Source organism: Saccostrea echinata, unplaced genomic scaffold, assembly GCF_033153115.1.
Source record: "Saccostrea echinata isolate AGI-Se365-2 ecotype Australia unplaced genomic scaffold, CSIRO_AGI_Sech_v1 ptg000034l, whole genome shotgun sequence".
In the NCBI taxonomy this organism is placed as follows: Eukaryota; Metazoa; Mollusca; class Bivalvia; order Ostreida; family Ostreidae; genus Saccostrea; species Saccostrea echinata.
In genome coordinates, this window is record NW_026889783.1 from 2483178 (window position 1) to 2505423 (window position 22246).

General features: G+C 35.0%; 1 protein-coding gene across 1 annotated transcript; it reads right to left on the reverse strand.

Moving 5' to 3' along the window:
• Positions 1 to 642: 642 nt before the first annotated feature.
• On the reverse strand, positions 643 to 22175 carry LOC133199551 (uncharacterized). Its single transcript, XM_061335368.1, has 5 exons — positions 22009 to 22175; positions 20254 to 20284; positions 19744 to 19929; positions 5939 to 6014; positions 643 to 924 (listed from the first exon to the last, which is right to left on the reverse strand). The coding sequence occupies exons 1-5, from the start codon at positions 22075 to 22077 to the stop codon at positions 792 to 794; spliced, it is 495 nt and encodes a 164-aa protein (XP_061191352.1). The 5' UTR covers positions 22078 to 22175; the 3' UTR covers positions 643 to 791.
• Positions 22176 to 22246: the final 71 nt, after the last annotated feature.

Genomic DNA, 22246 nt, shown 5'->3' on the forward strand with positions numbered 1-22246 from the left:
ATCGCGTTTATTATAAAAGGCCTATGATTTTTACTGTGGCGCAGGGACAGTGGTCAGACGGGTTCGATCGCCTGTGGCCAGATAGCTCAGTTGGTAGAGCACCTGACTGGAGATTCAGGAGGCCCTGGTTCGAATCCCGGTCTGGTCTGTCGTTATTTTCTCCTTTTCTGTTACACTACCATTAAAATCAGACTGCTTATAATACAAGATTTTCTGCTTTGTACCAGAAATAGCAGACTGCTTAAAATACAAGATTTCCAGCTTTTTACCAGAAACAGCAGACTGCTTTTAAAGTCTTCTGTTTTAAATCTACCACCAATCTGCCAACAGCAGACTGCTTGTGATACCAGATTCTCTGCTCTGTTTCTACCAGACACAGCACAATATACTGTTCTTCATCAGAACATCTGCTTTGTTGAATACAATAAAATACAGTGAATATGTTTATAAAGCATCATACAGAGAAGTGATTTCATCCCCCGTAGTTTTCAAATGCATTAAACTTATCGAATATAACAAGATATGTTAGCGTACATCACTGACACTTCTATACAAGTGTGTTTTGTTGGATCCCGTTTTGTTGTACAGTATTGTTATCACAGGACTGGTCCTTAAGCTATAAACACAGAATTAAGAAAGACCAACACTTTACCATTTCATTTATTACCCATAATCAATAGAATAATTTAACACTGACAAGTGTTACATAAGCTTATATATATGCTATATGGGTACATCTGTAGGCCGTTTCTATAGAGATATTCAGTCCTGTGGCATTCTGGGATTTCCCTCTACAATACCCCACACTTTGCGATGGCCACACTCTTTAACGTTTTACCACTGCTTGATCCACATTTCTCTACCTCCCTCACAACATCCATTCCTTCTGTGACTTTACCAAATACAACATGTTTACCATCAAGCCTAAAAAATATTAACATGCTTTAATAAGTAACATTTTACATCCACTGAATATTATTTCCTTTATTTCTTAAGAAAACCATGGTTGCTTATCAGTAACGCCTCTAAGCTTAGGTGGCAGAGGATAGTTTTCTTTAATGCCAAACATGTGCCGAGGGGGTACACATATACATGCGATCCATAAAAACGTGTACATGGGGACAGTTTTCCAGGGGCTAATTAATTACACTTCATATGCCCATGGCTCACAAATTATGTCAACAAATTACATGTAATCTGCGTATTAGAGTGCACATGTACCAAAAATGCACCTGGGGACTCCCCAAATTTTGGCTTCTTTTTCCAAGATTTGGGCCTCATTCATACCCCGTACAACCCACCCCCAGGCCCGAGCGAGCAGGATAAAACACCCAGTAGTCTGTAAATCAATGCAAGCCCTAATAAACATTCACCAATTGATATGGGGTCATTCACCTTCCCTCTGAGATACACACCTTCGTCTAAGGCCTACTGCTTTTCAGCTGAATTTCCTCTGCAACTGACCACGTGTCTTAGTTTCGCATTTACAACTCTGTATATGATAAGAGTCATAGTGACACCTACATGTTGCACATCATTTTTTTCAGCAAGCACTCTGCTACACTGCAAATGTGTCCCATAATTATTCTAATCATTTTTCTACATAAAATATCACATCAAACAGGGGATATCTCAATTTTTTAAGAAATTTGACCGGGTCTTTAGTACGAAACTATCCCCTGCCACCTTTAACTTTCAAAGTTTGCTTTTCAATTAAAATAACTTTCCATATTTAGAAAGTGCAATCAATTCTGAGTAAAAATATACTAAATATGTCTTATTTCAATGAAAAATAAAAAAGTTAGAGGCAAATAAGTGACCCCACCAATTGTCGGTCAACCACCTTAACCCCATATTCTTTGTGTTACTTCAAAAATGACCAACTCCTACAATCCAAAAGAAACTATTTCTTATCAAAACAGTGTTAAATGGTAACTTTGATCAATTTCAAATGCAGCTACATATAAAAAACTCAATAAGAATTGCATGCCTTGATGAAATGTACTCACATGTAACACATACTCTCCTATTTTGGATGTTTTGAGAAATCCCATTTTACCTCTTAATTGCTTGAATTTATACATCTACAGCTTGTTTGCAAAAAGAAAATCTAATCTATTTTTCAGGATATTTATTGTAATATACAAAAACCCCTCTTGCATCAAAGGTTCAAGAAGAAGTGCCCTGGAAATTGCAGTTATCTACCCTACCCCTCCAACCATTACCTGATTCTATTGAAAATATACTGTGGAAATCTGATTTTCCTGACTGTCCTTTTTCTGAGTATATTTCATTCAATTTCAACATATCTGAATGATCAAATACATGCATTTGATTCCCCTGAATATTTAAAGAGATCATCCTGTCCTTACTTGGCATTTGTGAGTAAATTTCAGGTGCTTAGTAGAATCCAATAATTACATGAAAATGTACATATTTTTGATATTCTGTTCATTAAATATGTAAAAAGACCATCTGTTTTGTTCTAATTTAAAGAAAAATATATAATCTATATGAAAATAATAAAAAGTTTAAGTTCTATCACATTATAGAAGACAAATGAGGGGGAAAATGAAGGGGAGAGGGGTATTTTTTTTATGTAATCATCAATAGTAAAATGGGTCTAATTTGAAAAAAAATTAAAGCACAGCAATTCTTTGAATAAATGTGGTTCTGTGAACTGATATTTTTGCATACTGACTCATTCTTTTTTTCAAAATAACGATATTTAGTGAAATACATGTAAAAAAGAGTAAATTTATGTAATTTCAGTGATATCGCAATAATTAAGCCCCTTTAATTTTAATTAATACTAAGTAATTGCATCAAAATTTGATAAAATATATGTGACAGTGCCCAAACTATTATTTTTAAGCAGATAAATTTTTCTCAGAAAAAAATTGCCTTACTCTGTTAAGATTTGTTATGCTGATGCTTCAAACTCTTTGAAAATGTGAACTGGGAAAGGTTTACCCCCCTTGTGTTTAGGTCTCTCTACCTAAATGAATAAGAGTCAAATGAAAGAAATGTGGTGAGTTTTGAAAATGGCATACATCAATAAACTTATTTAGAGAAGAATTAGACTAAATTACATATTTCTGAAAATTGGTGTTTTCTTGAAGGTGGCAGAGGATAGTTTTCTTTAATGCCAAACATGTGCCGAGGGGGTACACATATACATGCGATCCATAAAAACATGTACATGGGGACAGTTTTCCAGGGGCTAATTAATTACACTTCATATGCCCATGGCTCACAAATTATGTCAACAAATTACATGTAATCTGCGTATTAGAGTGCACATGTACCAAAAATGCACCTGGGGACTCCCCAAATTTTGGCTTCTTTTTCCAAGATTTGGGCCTCATTCATACCCATACAACCCACCCCCAGGCCCGAGCGAGCAGGATAAAACACCCAGTAGTCTGTAAATCAATGCAAGCCCTAATAAACATTCACCAATTGATATGGGGTCATTCACCTTCCCTCTGAGATACACACCTTCGTCTAAGGCCTACTGCTTTTCAGCTGAATTTCCTCTGCAACTGACCACGTGTCTTAGTTTCGCATTTACAACTCTGTATATGATAAGCGTCATAGTGACACCTACATGTTGCACATCATTTTTTTCAGCAAGCACTCTGCTACACTGCAAATGTGTCCCATAATTATTCTAATCATTTTTCTACATAAAATATCACATCAAACAGGGGATATCTCAATTTTTTAAGAAATTTGACAGGGTCTTTAGTACGAAACTATCCCCTGCCACCTTATCAACTATATAGATTTTTTTTTAACGGTGGCTCTTCCATCAATGAAATATATAATGATACATGTACATATCACTAATTCGTCTCGCCCAATACAGATTTCCATTTCACACCCTGTTCGTAACTGACTGTAACTAATAATATAGATTTTTTGAACAGTGGCTCTTCCATCAATGAAATGTAACCTATCACTAATACAATATTTAACCTACACATACTTAAGATGATTATTTGTACAGACATAGCACGAAGTCTTGATCCAATTATCACTAGTAATACCTCCGCTCTGATGTGAATATACACTCGTGTGAACATACACAAGTTCAGATGCGACAGAAATTTGGTAGAGACCTATGGCATGCGAAAATGAAAAGTGTGCTAAAATTTCAAGCAACTGCCTTGAGGAGTTGCTGAGAAATTTGGTACGGACAGTTGCAGGATAAACAGAAGTTGATTAAGATGACCACTGAAATGTATCTGCCATTCTGTCAACTGAATGATAACTGAAAGATCATGGAAAAGTCACGGGAAAGGATATTAGTGATCATTCAGTGGGCATTCAGTTACCATTCTATCAATTGAATGGTTTAATTTCATCCTGTATAATGATCCTCTTTACAAAGTTATAGCCTGGACAAAAATTTTATACTTTTCTGTCAGTTACCTTGAAATTGCTGGAATGACCTTTGGTCAAGGTCAAGACAAACCCAAAGAACATTAGCAATCTTTGTACCAAATATGAGCTTCCAGTGATTCTGCATTACAAAGTATTAGCCCAGCTTATGCAGACAAAATTTTTATACTTTTCTGCCAGACCTTGAACTTGTTTGAATGACCTAGGGTTAAGGTCAAGATACACCACTGGATCATAAGGGGGTAAAATGATTGTTCAGAATGGATAGTGGGAATGAAAATTTCCTTACTTGAAACATTCATAGGATTAGAGTAATGCGTTGGATTAAGATACAGACAATTTATTGAATGATATTTTGGGACTGGTAAGGAAAATGCAGTTGATATGTGAGCCCTGATTTGAACCGAAAAACATAGGGGAAAAAAGCAGATGCTGAAGGTATATTAACTTCTAAATTGAGTATAACATAAGATTGCATGTGTAATGGATAGTTTTATAATGTAACCAGAAGTAGAACTTCAGTATACAATTAAAATGACATTTACAAACTCAGCTTATAGCAGTAAACTAATGATTATTATAAGACCAGGGAACATTAACTGGCAAGATCCCCCCCCCCCCCTTCCCCGTTTTTGCCTGTTAAACATTTTTCAGTGAAGAAAATAATAAATATCTCTTGCCATCCTATAAATAAATATATTGTGTTATGTGAAATCATGAACATAAATAAATTTGCCAGCCCCCCCCCCCCCCCCCCCAAATCAAGAATCAAATGGCAGTCCCTGAAAGAATACAACTATTGTGTCCTTAAAAATATTGGATAGAAAATTCTGATGTACATTTATTTCAAAGTACATATATTTGGGAGTTAAAATTATTTTTCTTTTGGATCATACATTACCACTCTGCGTATGAAAATAGCTCTCGTGGATTGAAAATGAATTTTGAACCAGAATTTTAATCCAGTGTTTTCTTGGATGTTTGTGTTTAATTGTATCTGCCCATTTCATTGTCTATCATAAAATGTTTTGACTGTAACAGATGGAAATGACGTACATAAGCTGCATATTTCCAATCTTGTCAGCTAATGTTCAGCAGTTTTAAAGGATTTTTTTAGCTTTTAATTCTAAATAAAATCATTGTTTAAAGTTTAATAATTGTATCTGGGGGCTCATGTTTGAATCCAAATCTGTTCAGTGGCATTTTCTCCCTACCTGTTACAGTATTTACAACATATATGGTTTAATTGGAAGTTTAAATTTTCATTTTCAAGTTCTGAATGATATAACCATTGTAGATATAAAATAAACTTTGCTGTGTGCTAAATCACTTTTTTAATTTCTTTTGTTCAGTAACGGTCCAATTTTGAAGGATATCAGTAGTGAGACAGTCTGATATTACAATTAATATCAGATTGCTCACTAATATCGGACTGCCAAAGGTAAACTTTTAGACTGCAAGAACAAAGTACTGACATCACAGTAATGTTTTAAATTGAAAAGAACATCTTCTATAAACAAACACAACATACCAAGGAGTATCAGCTGTGCAGATGAAGAACTGGGAACCATTTGTATTCTTTCCACTGTTTGCCATTGATAATGTCCCTGTTGAAGAAATATAAACAAATGTTAATTTAACACAATAATGAAGAAAATACAGCTAGTTTTTAGGACTTGTTGAAGGTAGGTGAGTGTGTGTTTCCATTTTAACTTTGAGGTAAATGTTTCAGTATAAAATAACTACAGCCTTCATTTACTTCAAACAGACAGTTTGACAGAGACAACACTGAATTCAATGACATTGTAAAATATACAGAAAAATTTTATTTTCAGAAAAAGGCAAAACCAAGTTTGTTGAAATTGAACAGAGAATCATGTTCTTCAATGTTAATTCACTAGACAGAATGAACTGATGTTTTTTTTTTTTTTTTTTTTTTTGGGGGGGGGGGGGGGGGCTTTTATTTTGCTGTTGTGTTATTTTTTTAAATCAGCTCATCAAATTTTTATTTTGTTATTTGGCAGTTTCTTTTCAACCATCTGAAAGCAGTTAAGAAAGCTAGTTGAAAGCAGTAAGCTGTTCTTCAACTGTTCTCATTTCATACTGATAATAGTTTCTTGAACAAAACATATATCCCCTCCCCACCAATATTGCAATGGCCTTATTGAAAGAGATCAACTTTAAATTTAGAATGAAAAATATGGGTTCTCTTCTAGTCAGCAATTACATACTAAGTTTGACCTCTATTATGACCTTCAACAACATGACAGTTGTGTATCAACATTGTTCAGATATGCTGTCTTGCGAAATACTGTACTAACTTTGTGTGTACTTGCTTACTCTGTTTCCACTCCAATAATGCAGTTGAGATCAGTTCAGGGTGACATACGCTATTGTTTGCAATAGCAAAAATTCTAGTTCTTATCTAGGATCAGTGTAATTTTCACTGGGATATGTTCAAATTTGAAAATTTGGAATTTTTCGTAAATTTTGCAAATTCTATCCAATTTCTTTTTAAAAGTTGACTGTCATATATCTCTATCCTAAGTTTAAGCATCAGTGTTTCATAAACACATCTTGTTTTTGAAGATTTTATCCATGGATTTAAGAAATATTGACCAAAAAAGAAAAACCATTTTCATAAATAATTTTTCTTTTAAAAAATATAAAATGTCTCTATCTGACTATTCTTGGCAAGTTTTATTAAATATTTATATTATGAAATTTCAAGCTCCAAGGTGTCTTATTTTTAAACAAAACCTTTTCATTTTCTCTGAAAAAATTACAAAAAAAAAAAAAAAAAAAAGAAATCACACAAAATAATCAAAGCTTATACTGCCTTTCAAAAGAGATACTTTAAACATTCATCAAATAAAATTTAAAAAAGTGCATATATATTTATATATATATAAATATAAATATATATAAATAAATATAAATGCAACTGCACTATACTGTGTACTTGTACCTTTCAAGCATACCGGTATTTATCAAACAGCAATATTTACAATGGTATTATGTATAATATCACTGGATTTTCTTCTGAAAAATTGAGCTCCAAAGTTAAAACAATCCTCTTGGCAGAGGAAAACAAAAGTACCACCAGTGTACTACAATTACATAGTACATCCATTCCTCTGGCCCCAGACATCTAGTTCAATGAAATTTCAAAGTTTTTAGGGCAAAAACTCCATCAATAAATCATAATTCATTTAGAAAACGATTTTAAAAAAATAGAAATAATCAAAGTAACTTTGACAAGCCCATGATGACTATTGATAAAACATCATATTTTTGCACACCAACATCAAAAGATTCATAGATGAATTTTAAATTTTAAAGTTCAAAATCATTATCTCACCATAGTAAAAGTTGATATTACAAAACAGTTCAGTTTGACCTTTCATGCAACAGATAAGGTTTTGAGACAACCAAGTTTTGCTGAAGGCTAAACTAATTGAATCCAAATGACTCATTCTACATTCCTCAAATATTTCTGAACTTCTGAGATTGCATGTCAGAGAGAGAGAGAGAGAGAGAGAGAGAGAGAGATGCAAAAAGTATTCATCAAAAATGGCAGCATCATAATTTACACTTGAAGATGAAATTAAAAAAGAAAGTGACCTTGTCCTCGTATTATCACATCACAGGAAGTTGATTTGTATAAATTTAGAAAATTTAGTTACACTATGTACATGACAATATTTTCCTCTGCTGTTTACTAAATTAAAAAATATAGCAAAACTAACAAGAGGCCCATGGTCCACATCGCTTACCTGAGCACTCTGGCTAGGAAAAGCAGAAATCAGTTCAGTATATATTGACAAGTTTAAATATACAAGTAGTCAAAACTTATTAAAGGGGGGAGGATGATTTTTCAAACTTGAACCTACACTAACTGAGGATGCTTCCATACTTCTTTGACTAACCAGGGCTTAAGATTTTTAAAGATTATTTTCCTGTAAGTTTTATCTTCTATTGTGGCCCCTCCCTACCCCCAAGGTCACTGATTAATTTGAACAATCTTGAATCTACAGTACCTGAGGATGCTTTAGTATTAATATCACTAATCATGCCTTTGCTGTTCTTGAGAAAACACGCTTCTATATCAATATAAATCACCTCGGGGGGTCATGATTTGAACAAACTTGAATCTACACTACCTGAGATACTTCTATATCAATATAAGTCATCATGACTTTCCTGTTCTTGAGAAGGAGATTTTTAAAGATATTGCCATGTAAAACTTTGATCACTCATTGCAACCCAACCCTACCTCCAGGGGTCATGATTTGAACAAAATTGAACAAAATTTAATCTTCACTACCTGAGGATACTTCCATATAAATTTGACTAATCACAGCTTTGCTGTCCTTAAGATTTTAAAAGATTATGTAACCAGAAGTCTCTGATGAGACTGTAGCTCTACTGGTCTGTTTGTATAACAAAAGAAAAGTAGCACTTGGATTTGAAACATTGCAACATGCAACAATAAATAGAATTATGTATCTTAATGTAGTCTACTTTTGTGACAAGTTATATTGAAATCAAATGAAAACTAGGAGTAGTAGCGTTTTGAAAGTATTTCATGGAAATTTCTATTTCTAGTAACCATGACAACACCATTCACCCAAATAAAAAAAAACAGAAATACATATTATGTATTGTAGTGTATTCTAACTGTGTGCCAAATTAGATTGAAATCAGACCAAAATTGTAGGAGGAGTAACATTTTAAAGGAATTTCACAGAAATTTCTATTTTATGTAACCATGGCAACACTGTTCATCGAATTCAAAAACCAATGCAATAAATTATGTATCTTAGTATAGTCTTCTTGTATGCCTAATTATATTAGAAGCAGACTAAAACTGTAGCAGGAGTAGCGTTTTAAAGGAATTTCACAGAAATTTCTATTTTTAGTAACCATGGCAACACCGTCCATCGAAATCAAAAACCGATGCACTAAATTATGTATCTTAGTGTAGTCTACTTGTGTGCCAAGTTATATTGAAATCAGACCAAAACTGTAGGAGGAGTAGCGTTTTAAAGGAATTTCACAGAAATTTCTATTTTTAGTAACCATGGCAACACCGTCCATCGAAATCAAAAACCATTGCACTAAATTATGTATCTTAGTGTAGTCTACTTGTGTGCCAAGTTATATTGAAATCGGACCAAAACTGTAGGAGGAGTAGCGTTTTAAAGGAATTTCACAGAAATTTCTATTTTTAGTAACCATGGCAACACCGTCCATCGAAATCAAAAACCGATGCACTAAATTATGTATCTTAGTGTAGTCTACTTGTGTGCCAAGTTATATTGAAATCGGACCAAAACTGTAGGAGGAGTAGCGTTTTAAAGGAATTTCACAGAAATTTCTATTTTTAGTAACCATGGCAACACCGTCCATCGAAATCAAAAACCGATGCACTAAATTATGTATCTTAGTGTAGTCTACTTGTGTGCCAAGTTATATTGAAATCGGACCAAAACTGTAGGAGGAGTAGCGTTTTAAAGGAATTTCACAGAAATTTCTATTTTTAGTAACCATGGCAACACCGTCCATCGAAATCAAAAACCGATGCACTAAATTATGTATCTTAGTGTAGTCTACTTGTGTGCCAAGTTATATTGAAATCGGACCAAAACTGTAGGAGGAGTAGCGTTTTAAAGGAATTTCACAGAAATTTCTATTTTTAGTAACCATGGCAACACCGTCCATCGAAATCAAAAACCGATGCACTAAATTATGTATCTTAGTGTAGTCTACTTGTGTGCCAAGTTATATTGAAATCGGACCAAAACTGTAGGAGGAGTAGCGTTTTGAAAAATTGTTTACAGACAGACGGACAGACAGACAGACAGACAGACAGACAGACAGACGGACGGACGACGGACACCTTACTATCGCATAAGCTCTTCTGGTCTCTGACCAGTAGAGCTAAAAATTTGATCGCTCATTGTGGCCCCACCCTACCCCTGGGGGTCATGATCTGAACAAACTTGAATCTACACTATCTGAGGATGCTTCCACCTAAGTTTCATCTTTGCTGGCCCAGTGGTTCTTAAAAAGCAGATTTATAAAAGATGCCAAAATTTTCTTCACTAATTTGTAATTATCTCTCCTTGGAAGAAGACACGGCCTTTAATTCATTTGAACAAATTTGAATCCCCTTTACTCGAGTATACTTTGTGGCAAGTTTGGTTGAAATTGGCACAGTGGTTCTGGAGAATAAGATAAAATTGTAAAAAGTTTACGAAGATGATGACTATGACAACAACAGACAATTGAAATGTTACATTTGCCTATAATGACAGTTATTAAAGTTTTTTGAAAATTTCCTGACACAGGATCTGTTGAAAACAAACCCAGAAGCAGCTGACCTCCAAAACTTGGGAGATAATGACTTATCAAAAGTTAGAGAGGATTGTGAAAACAAAACATAGATGTTCACTTTCTGATATAATGGCAAAATTTAATGAGGAAAGACCAGAGCCAGTAAGAAAAAGAACAATACCACAAAATTTGCTCGAACATAATTATAGGACTAGTGTTGCCAAGAAGAAACTGGTTATACAAAAAATAAATTGTAAGAAATGGCTTGCTTGGTGTTGGGGGAAAAGACAATGGGCAGTAGAGGACTGGAAGCAGGTGATTTTTCAGTTGAGTGTAAAATTACAATGGGCATGATGAAAAGATTAGGATTTGGAGAAAAAAGGATGAAGGATGGGGGCTCAACATTGTCCAGCAGAGGGCTTCTCAAGCCAAACACGAAGTTATGATATGGGGGTGCATCTGCAGGGAGGGTGTTGAAACTATGATCCCGAGAAGAAGGAAATATCAATGCTGCTAAATACCAACACATCTTAGACGAATACCTTTGGCCTGTTCTTGTAAGACATTTCCCTCAAAATGGTTACTGTATAATTCCTATTAACCACCCCTGCCCCTATAAGCGCCCTACAAAATTTGTTCTCCTTGTGTATTCTCTTTCTCAGTGGAAAAATGAATCATATAGCATAATTTCGATGGATTACCTTAACTTAAAGGAAAGTTAGACAATCTTTTAGTGGTTCTCTGAATTTATTATTTTTTTTTCAAAAGATTTTTTGAAGTTAAAATATGACATAAAAAATTATAAATAGAATAGATCAAAATAAGCGCCCAGGGCAGTTAATAGGGATTATACGGTATTATTTTCAGGATGACAATGCACCCGTCCATCAAGCTAACTCAAAAGTATGTGGCTAGAACTCAAATTAACTGTTTAAGCTGGCTTGCTCACTCACCAGACTAAAATATTATTGAAAATGTTTGGTTACACATCTGATAAGAGAGATATTACTTTCTAAGGAAATTATCCCAAGCAATCCCATGAATTGTCTTACCTGAGTTTAATAATGAGAACCATTTTATAGTAAACTCAGTCTAATGAGTATTTTACTACAAATATTGATTTCTATTTTCTATTGCCATTATTTTTGTGTCACCTGCAGAGCTGAGCAGCACTAAGGGATCACTTTACCGGGCGTCTGTTTGTCTGTCTGTCCGTCTGTCACACCATCTATCTCAAGAACTGTAAGAGGTATGAATTTGATATTTTGCACATATATTGCTTTGCACAATGGCTTTTATAAATTACCATGTTTACTGACCTTGTGACTTTCGATCTTGACACTTGACCTACTTTTCAAAATAGCTCATAGTGCCAATATACAGCATATTTTTGACAGTTAAGAGGTAAGTTTATGCTATTTAGCATGTGCATTGTTTGTTGTAAGACAATATGAAGAATACCAGCATTACAATCCACTTGACATTGACCTTTGACCTACTTTGCAAAAAATATCTTGGGTAGTTTAATTAAACTTAAGACTTTTGAATTTTGAGAGGCAGGGTTTAGATAATTAGCATTCATAGATGTTTATAAGCTCATGATAGCGTACTTTCAAACCGTATGATATTCAGTTACCAGACAAACTTATATTTTTATATACTACGAAAATACATCGGTATTCCACAATGAATCGTGTAGACTGAGTATCAATCTGATTAAAATCAGATTCTTTGATCCGCTCACATAGATCGCTACACAAGGATCTGAGGAAACTCCATTTAGGGTCATCTCTTGTTGACCTTTCTAATAAAAATATTCATTAAAATTTTGACTGAACAGAGAGATCGTACTTAAGCGACATTCAGGAAAATGAATGTAGAAGTGAAAGTAGCTGTGGAGGAGATCTTATCGTTTTGTACAAAACAAAGAGCTAAAAAAAAATGAGGAAAATTTAAGCAAATACTAAATATATTTCTGTACAGAAAAGACTGTGGTCGTTCTTTTGATAGGCTATGGAAACCAATGTCACGATTTTCCTTTCGTGTATCATTGGGTCTTTCACTTCTGTAACTGAATTCCAAGATACATCTAAATTCTCGGTAGCAAATGTTTGATTGGATAATTGAAAGGTCACCAGGAGATGACCCTGAATGGGGTTTCTTCAGATCCTTGCGTAGCAATCTATGTGAGCAGATCAAAGGATCTGATTTTAATCAGCTTGATTGAAAATTTCAGTAAAGACAGACTGAAATCTCTTTTGAATGATTATTGGAAGCACGTTTAGTTCATGAAAAAAGTACTCTCAAACTGTATGATATTCATTTACCACACAAATTTATATTTAAATACCATAAAATACATCGGGATCAGTATTCATCAACAAGTGAAATTGATGCAAATCGGCCGCAAACATGTTTAGCATTTTAAAGTATTTCCAAATGAAAGAATCCTGAAAATTAAATTTGAAAGTACAGAAAATAAGCGATAATGTATACTTAATCAAAAATACATGTAAATTAATTCATGGATATTGAAATTGGCGAAAAAGAATAGGATTATATCATCATCAAATTATTTATTGCAAAATGAATGTCTCTCTGACTTCTGACAAAAATGACGTGCAAACTTTTCATGTGCCGATTCCCTGGATCTTTGTCACATGATAAATGTCGATGTTTTCGTTGTGATAGACAGGCATTACAATAAATGCAAAGTGCCAAAATAAAAAACAAGAGGCCCAGGGGTCACATTGCTCACCTGAGCATGTGGCTAGGAAAAAAGAAAAATCAGTTTAGTGTTGAAAAGCTTAAATGCATAAGTGGTCCCAACCTACCCCTAAAAGGGAGTGGGGGTATGATTTGAGCAAAATCAAATCTACACTTACTAAGGATGCTTACATAATTTTTTGACTGTGACATTTTTCTCTACAAATTGAACTTTCATTGTGGCCCCACCCTACCCCTGGAGGTCATGATTTGAACAAACTTGAATCTACACTATCTGAGGATGCTTCCATATAAATATGACAAACAGAGGCTTTGCTGTTCTTGAGACGATTTTTGAAGATTTTTCCTATATACACCTATGTTAATTTTTGATCGTTCATTGTGGCCCCACCCTACCCCTGGGGGTCATGATTTGAACAAACTTGAATCTATACCACCTGAGGATGCTTGCACATAAATATGACCAATCATAGCTTTGCTGTTCTTGAGAAGAAGATTTTTGAAGATTTTTCCTATATATACACCTAGGTTAAACTTTGATCGTCCATTGTGGCCCCACCCTACCCCTGGGGGTCATGATTTGAACAAACTTGAATCTACACCACCTGAGGATGCTTCCACATAAATATTACTAATCATAGCTTTGCTGTTCTTGAGAAGAAGATTTTTGAAGATTTTTCCTATATATTCCTATGTAAAACTTTGATCGCCCATTGTGGCCCAACCCGACCCCCAGGGGTCATGATTTGAACAAACTTGAATCTACACTACCTGAGGATGCTTCCATGTAAATATGACCAATCATGGCTTTGCTGTTCTTGAGAAGAAGATTTTTAAAGATTTTTCCTATATATTCCCATGTAAAACTTTGATCGCCCATTGTGGCCCCACCCGACCCCCGGGGGTCATGATTTGAACAAACTTGAATCTACACTATCTGAGGATGCTTCCATATAAGTTTCATATTTTCAAGCACAGTGGTTCTTGAGAAGAAGATTTTTTAATGATGCCATTAATTTTTCACGAATTCTTAATTATCTCCCCTCGGAAGAAGGCGTGGCCCTTCATTTGAACAAACTTGAATCCCCTTTACCCAAGGATACTTTGTGGCAAGTTTGGTTGAAATTGGCCCAGTGGTTCTTGAGAAGAAGAAGAAAATGTGAAAAGTTTACAACGACAACAACAACAACGACGACAGACAACAGACAAATTTTGATCAGAAAAGCTCACTTGAGCCTTTGGCTCAGGTGAGCTAAAAATACTTACATTTATAATCAATCTTAGTTTTGACCTCAGAGACATTGTGTTCTATCAATTTTCCCATGTAATAAATATGTAGAGTGCAAAGCTCTAAGTTCAATAAGGGACGTAAACATTTTGAAAAAAATACATCAGTATGTTCAGAAGGTAATAATATAACAAAACAAAAACATCAGACGATTCCAATAACATTGAGTTTATGAATAGGTTCATAACGGCCAACAAGAAAGCAGTCATTATTTATGAAAAGTTCTACACTGTCCGGAATTACCCGGTGTCCAGAATTACCCGGATATCCCTAGGCCAAAGTAAAAAATACCTTTGTTTCCCCTAACGCGACCGACCCACTTAAATCGTACCGACTGAAAAGTTTTTTTTAATAAGATTATTCAAGTATTTTTTTTTTTTTTTTATTGTTTATCAACTTTATAAAATACAATTTCATCAAAATCCATTTTATCAGAACGGCGGCTTTTGTTTTACTCTCACCCACAACATGTGACCACAGAGGGTTAGCTCATGTTGTAAAACAATGGTGAAGTATCAATCTTGTATATCTTCAACTTATTAGAATCCTACAATCTTGAAACATTTCGTGAATTAAATATATCATGACTAAGGAGTGTTAAGATGGCATTTACAAATGTGTATTCTAAAATTAACGTACGTAGTAAGCATGGCAAAGCCTGCCCCATGAGCAGGGGCCCACCTTGTTTATGCTTATCAATAAATTTCACTGCATTTCATTTCATTTCGATCTAATAAACATTTCATGTATGATCCCATTTTTACTATATAGGATCACAGGAGTTGTAAATATGTCTTTGTATAGTCATTTCATCTTGATAAATATAATTTATATGTCGTGTCTTCATTCCTATTATTTATTGGGAAAACTTCTTGACTATAACATTAGATATATGAAACTTTATTTAATTCAACCAAATCAGACTCTTTCCAGATAGTGTTGAAATCTTTAAAAATGGCTTAATGTACGGCTTCCTGAGACGTTCATTGTATTTTTCTTAAGTAAGGCCCTTGAAAATAGGTTGTTCCTTTGCTTTAAAATACCTTTAAAAATTGTTAGGCCTACAATATTTGAACACTTGCCTGGTGGAGGACTCCTTATTTAGACTTTTACTCGGAACTTATGGCCATTGGTCATTAAGCATCAGTAAGCAAAGGCGGATCCAGCCCCCCCCCCCCCCCCCCCCTTTGAATTTTCTGTATGTAGAACATATATGTCCATTATCCTAAAATCAAGGGAAAAACATCTCTTATTTGTAAGAATTCGTCGAACCTGCACCAGGGCTTTGCACTAGACCCACTGGAGGCTTCAATGCAGCCCCCAAACCCCCTGCCTTCTAACTGCGCCCCTCCTCCCGTTATGAAATTCCTGGATCCGCCACTGGAAAGGGGTATTTTTCGTGCCAACATCTACATGTATACTGCGACAATGGACCTATGTGTTTTAGGGTCTCATTCTACGTCTCATGTCGGGACTTGAAACTTAGAATAAGCTCCTGAATTACGTCGTGACTCCAAAACAAAATACTAGAATCACTGCGCCAAGCGAGGCCCTTGTGATTTTGTCTGTGTAAGAACTCGAGGATGATAGTAGGTTTGAAAATACTCTCGGGTGTCCTATGGTTGAGTATTTGCGAATCTTGTCTTTTTGTAAATATTCGATTTCAATAAATATATGCTGGCCTGAGATATTTCACAAGTTCAAATGAATAATATTTGTGAATTAATTTACCATACATGTTGCTTCATTTGTATGATATTTGGTTTAAAAATTGTTTCTTTTGTTCTTTCTTATTTATAAAGATATTAAAGAGAGGTTAAGCATTTGACTGTGTGCGTCTACGTGAACGTGTAAACCCAGAAGTGTTTTTACAAGTACATGTAACTAACATCGTGTTCTGTTTAACAAACTGTATGTGTACTGGTACGTGTAAACGTCATTTCAACAAGTCATTTTACAATCCATTTTTATCAAATAATTCTGTGACTTTGATTAAAAAAGATTCATAGTTGTACGTAATAAACTCTCAATATCACAACAAACACCGCCTGAAAAATATATATTCTATAATTTGAGTTTAAGAAGGTACACGTTCTTACCTCCTTGTACTTATGAATCTACACGTTGTGTACAACTCGTAGAATTATGCGGTATGCAAATCCGATGACGTAAATTGCAGTAAATTAGGGGATTTCCCTAGCTTCACGTACACGTCGACGTACACGGTCATCTGCTTAACTTCTCTATTATTAAATTTTTTAGAATGTATTTTCAAAACTGCTGTCAGAAAAAAAAATAATTTACCTACCTACCTACCCAACTTGAGATTTTAGGGTCGGGTTAGGGGAAACAAAGATATTTTTAATGATGGCCCTATGTACCTCGTTTATGGTGGGCCCTTGGTCTGACAGCTCTCTGGAAAACCCATATATAACTCTCTCATGCTAACAACTGCCTGGAAAACCCCCTATATAACTCTCTTATGCAGTGTCCAGGGGCTGACAGCTGTCTTGAAAGCCCCCAATATAACCCTCCCTACGGCTGACCGTTCTCTGCAAAACCCCTCTATAATTCTCTTAGGTAGTGTATTAGGGCTGACAACTCTCTGGAAAACCCCTATATAACATTATGTAGAGCCCTGGGGCTAACAACTGCCTGGTAAACCACCTAGAAAATAAATCTCTTATGCTAAGGCCTAGGGCTGATAGCTCTCTGGAAAACCCCTATATAACTCTCTCATGCAGTGCCCTAGGACTGACAGATGTTTGGAAAACCCCTATGTAACTCTCATGCAGTGCCCTAGGCTGACAGCTCTCTGGAAATCCCGAGAAGAATTTAGGCCGGTACAATCATGATTTCAGCTGGGTAAAAGTACCAGGTACCAGCAGCACATATTGAAAGGCCTTTACAGGGTTCAACACTCGTCAAAATTTGAACTCGCCATTTGGGTAACCTTGGTACCGATTTCAGGTTGCCCGAATGAATTTCAGGTCGCCCAAACAAAATATCAAATGAAACTAGAAGTGTCCAAAAGGGACAAATACCCCCCGCTAGGTTTTTCAGAGAAGGTACCAAATCACTAATGTTTTCTAGATGTGAGAGGTGTTCACAATTTGCTTAAACATTTAGAGTGAAAATTTAATTACTCATTATATTTTTTTTAATGAATAAAACTAAGGTGCAGCCTAACAAAACATCAATACTAATAATTACAGTGTTTTTTTTATTACATTAAAAAAATAGTTTGCAACCATCTGTTATCTTTGTGAGACATGACACTTTGCAAACTGATTGTTGAAAAAAAATATCATAATTAATTATACAAAATTAAATTGATCTTAATACACATGTACCTTTATATCAAACTCATTTTAAAAATAAAAGGCTGGTTCCAGTAACTATGTATTTTGACAGACATAAATTACAATTAAGAGACTTACACAACAGAGATCTTTATTTCTTTCTGCCCAATTCCCAGGAGATATAGATAAGACCTGCTTGATCAGAGATGCCCTAACAGCTTCCAACACTGAACTCATTAATTAATCTTTAACTGGATGATGTCCACTCATTACCCCCAAGGGACAAATGGATTTACACAATCTGCTGTGTAATGTAAAAACTGTTTTTAATACTTTGTGATTTTTTTTTTTTTTACTTCTAATGAGTAGTTTTAAGCTGTAGTTCACATTTTTGTACAGATGTTTTAGATTCTATGTCTCAATTACCTTAGACATGAACCCGAAATGACTAAGTCAATAAAAATGAAAAAAAAAAAACACCTGTAAAATGCAGAAAAATTACCAAATAATGTTGAAAATACCAGATGCACATCTTCATATGGTAAATAATAAGTGTACAAATTTTCATACAAATCTATGCAATAGTCTCTGGGAACAGATCCCGACAAAACCACATAATCAAAATGAAAAAAAAAAACACCTCTAAAATGCAAAAAAATTATCCAATCATGATGAAAATACCAGGTGCACACCTTCATATGGCGAATAATAAGTGAACAAATTTTCAGACAAATTCTTGCAACAGTTTCCAAGAAATGGTCTGGACTAAATCTCGTCTACAGACAGACGGACAGACAGATGGACAGACAGACGGACATGCTGATTCCAATATACCCCCCCCCCTAAACTTCGTTTGCGGGGGGTATAACAAAAATGTGCAATTGTTTAAAATTGTTAAGATAACAGAAGTTGTGCTTTTGTATCATAAAATGTAAACCAGACATTTTTGCAATGCCAAAAGCTGTCTTCCAGTATTTTATCAAACAAAGATAACAGCCAACAAATATTAAAAAGCAGAATCAGAATGCTAATTAGACTTTAAAAATTATGTTTGTTTCTTGTAATATTACCAATAAAGCAAGGGTTGGTAGGTCAGGATTTTTTTTTTTGCTTATGTACAATCTCACCTCACATACTGACACAAAATAAACTTTCTAGTTTAAAACATTCATTTTCACTTACCATCAAGGCCTAAATAATGGGGGTCAAACATCCCTGGACTGAATTAACCAGGTGTGATGTTTACAGTGGACACCCAACATGGCTGTCTAGCAGCAGAAAACGAACATCAGAGATCAGAAAGTTATGGGGGGAAATGCTAGATGTTACAATAATGATCATTACTCTTTATGGTGATTGTTAACTAGGTTTACATATTTTATATCTCAAATAAAACATAACACTATTGGTAAAAATTACATCAGCTGATTGATCAAACACAGATTTGGCAGAAAGAAAAATCCACGCGGCTGCTATTTGAATGGGTCGGTCAGGTTACAGGAAACAATGTTTTCAAGGCCTTATAAAGTTTATTTTAAAATATTAAACAACATTATTGAATATTCCCAACTCGTCCAAGGTCGTCATTTTGGCGAGCCAGATTGAAAATCAGGTCGTCCAAAATCATTCCGGGATGGAAAGCGTGAATGTCAAACCCTGCCTTTATTAGTTTTATCTTACCTGGCCCAGCGTGCTTCAACTGGAAGTTCTCGTCCGGAAATTTGCTTCCGTAGATACTCTTCCCTCCTGTACCATTGCCCTTTGTGAAGTCTCCGCCCTGGATCATAAAGTCAGGGATTATTCTGTGGAAAATGGAACCAGCAAACCCAAAACCCTTCTCTCCTGTGCACAAAGCTCGGAAGTTCTCTGTTAAAAAATATATATATATCTGAGACATTATTTTTCCAAATGGATAAAAAAAATTGGGTTTTAATTAATTGTCATACAAATTAGCAGAGAAGTATAATGTCCTCTTAACAGGAAAGACATCAATGTACTGGTAATGGATCAGAACAGGATCCTATTACCCTACCGCACTATCATCAAACAACAAAAGTTTTCTTCTACTGGTAGTTGAATGTATATTAACATATTATATTCCTTAAAAGTTCACTACTATTTAGAATGATATCAGAGTTGATACAATGACAATATTTACATTTCTGTGAATGCATACATGATATTCTTTACCTGCTGTTTTGGGAACCACATCAGCTCTCAACTGAAAAAAAAGAAAAAACTTATTAAAAGTGTCCTAATTCATGATCATATTTCATTTGTTCATGCTTGCTTATGCATATATATTTCACATTTAGACCATAATAAAAATAATAGGCCATAACAAAAAAAATCTTAGATTCTCGATTCTCATCCCCACTGCCCCAATTTTTTACCCCTCAATTTTCTAAAAAAAAAAAATAAATTGTTTTTACATTTACAAATTCTGGAAATTCTAAGTTCTATGATTTCATAAAGGAATAATAGACCTTACTCCCAGAGAGTTACCTCTCTTATCAGAGGGTCAGTGAACCTTAAACCTTTATCTTTTAGGAATTTAGTGATTAAAATAAACTGTGAAAATGCTTTGTTTTCTTAGTTTCAATTTTTTTTTTTTTTTCATAAAACGAACGAATGCTGCATTCAACCAGAAAATTTCTGGTTTTAACCCTAGTACAGAGAGATCTAGTCATGGTGCGTGAGACAAAGACACCAAGACATGGGCCTGCAGTGTTTTCCCTAAGAACCAGTTGCCGGCCAAATTGACAGCTTCAATTGATATTAAAAATGCTGCTTTGAAATTAAAAAAATCAAATTTAATTGTTGTAAGGTCCACAGAGATTTGTCATAAACTTCAACCCAAAGCCTGTTACAATTGATCTCTAACCCTTTACTTTGAAATAAAGGGAAAACACTGGGCCTGTGAAAATACTTTGTTTTATTAGTTTCAAGTTCTTTTTTTGTAAAATGGACAATTACTGTGTTTAACCAAGAAATATCTGGTTCTAACCCTACTACAGAAAGAGTCATGGTCCTTAAGAACAAAAGACCAAGATATCCACAATGTTCACCTGAGTCATTTAATTATGGCCCTGCTGTTTTTCATCAGCAGTTTTTCCCCAGTATATTCCTTTGTAAAACTATGATCACCCAATGTGGCCCCATCTTACACCCAGGGGTCTTGATTTGAATCTACACTACTTGAGGATGGTTCCATATCAGTATGATTAATCATGGCTTTGCTGTTCTTTAGAACCAGATTTTTAAAGATTTTTCCTAGTACATATTCCTATGTAAAACTTTGATCGCCCATCATGGGCCAACCCTACAACTGGGCACTGGTGGATTGGGGGGGGGGGGGCTAGGCCCCCCTTCCAGACCCCCTTTTGTGTCCAAAAATATATATAAAATTTAATGAATCATTTTTTTGGTGTGGCCCCTGGGCCCCCACGCCGACCCCCAACTGGACCCCCCCCCCCCCTTTTCAAGAATTCTGGATCTGCCAGTGCTTGAGGTCATAATTTGAACAAAAAGCTTGAATCTACATTATGTAATGAAGCTTTCATACAAGTTTCAGCTTTTATGAACCCAGTAATTCTTCATCAGAAGATTTTTAAAGGATGTCATTAAATTTCACTCATTGAGTAATTCTTAATTATCTTCCTAATGAAAGAAGGTCATTAGAACATTGGTCATTCATTCATCACACAAACTTGCCTTCCAATTTTCTCCAAGGGTGCTTTGTGACAAGTTTGGTTGAAAGTAGCCAAGTGGATATTTAGAAGAAGTTGAAATTGTGAAAAGAGTACAAAAAGACGGATAGCTAGACGGACGCCAGACAAAATGTGATCAGAAAAGCTCAGTACAACTTTCAGCTCAGTTGAGCTAAAATGACATTTCATAAGACACAAGCATGCATGACAAGTCCTGATTTCTCATTACACTTGCCTCAAAACAAATGCGGCCAGCCGGCTTTTTGTCGATCGTGATGTCGAAGAAACACTCAGGATTTGGCATGGTCGAAAGACGCCTGACAAACCCTGTATATAACCTTCTGAAGAGAATGTTGCCGGTTGTTTCACAAACCACGTGTAGGAGGAAAGTGGGGCGACGTCAGATTGCCCTAATTACAGAAAACGAAAACAGAAAACGAAGTATTTTATAATAATCGGTATATATATAAATC

What these genes read in the sequence shown, in the direction of transcription:
- LOC133199551 (XM_061335368.1), bottom strand. Translation starts at nt 22,077, where the DNA reads ATGCCAAATCCTGAGTGTTTCTTCGACATCACGATCGACAAAAAGCCG. An exon ending in GTTGAAGCACGCTGGGCCAG is followed by an intron (nt 6,015 to 19,743) that starts GTAAGATAAAAC and finishes TTTCTTCAACAG; the next exon opens with GGACATTATCAATGGCAAAC. An exon ending in TGCACAGCTGATACTCCTTG is followed by an intron (nt 925 to 5,938) that starts GTATGTTGTGTT and finishes AATATTTTTTAG; the next exon opens with GCTTGATGGTAAACATGTTG.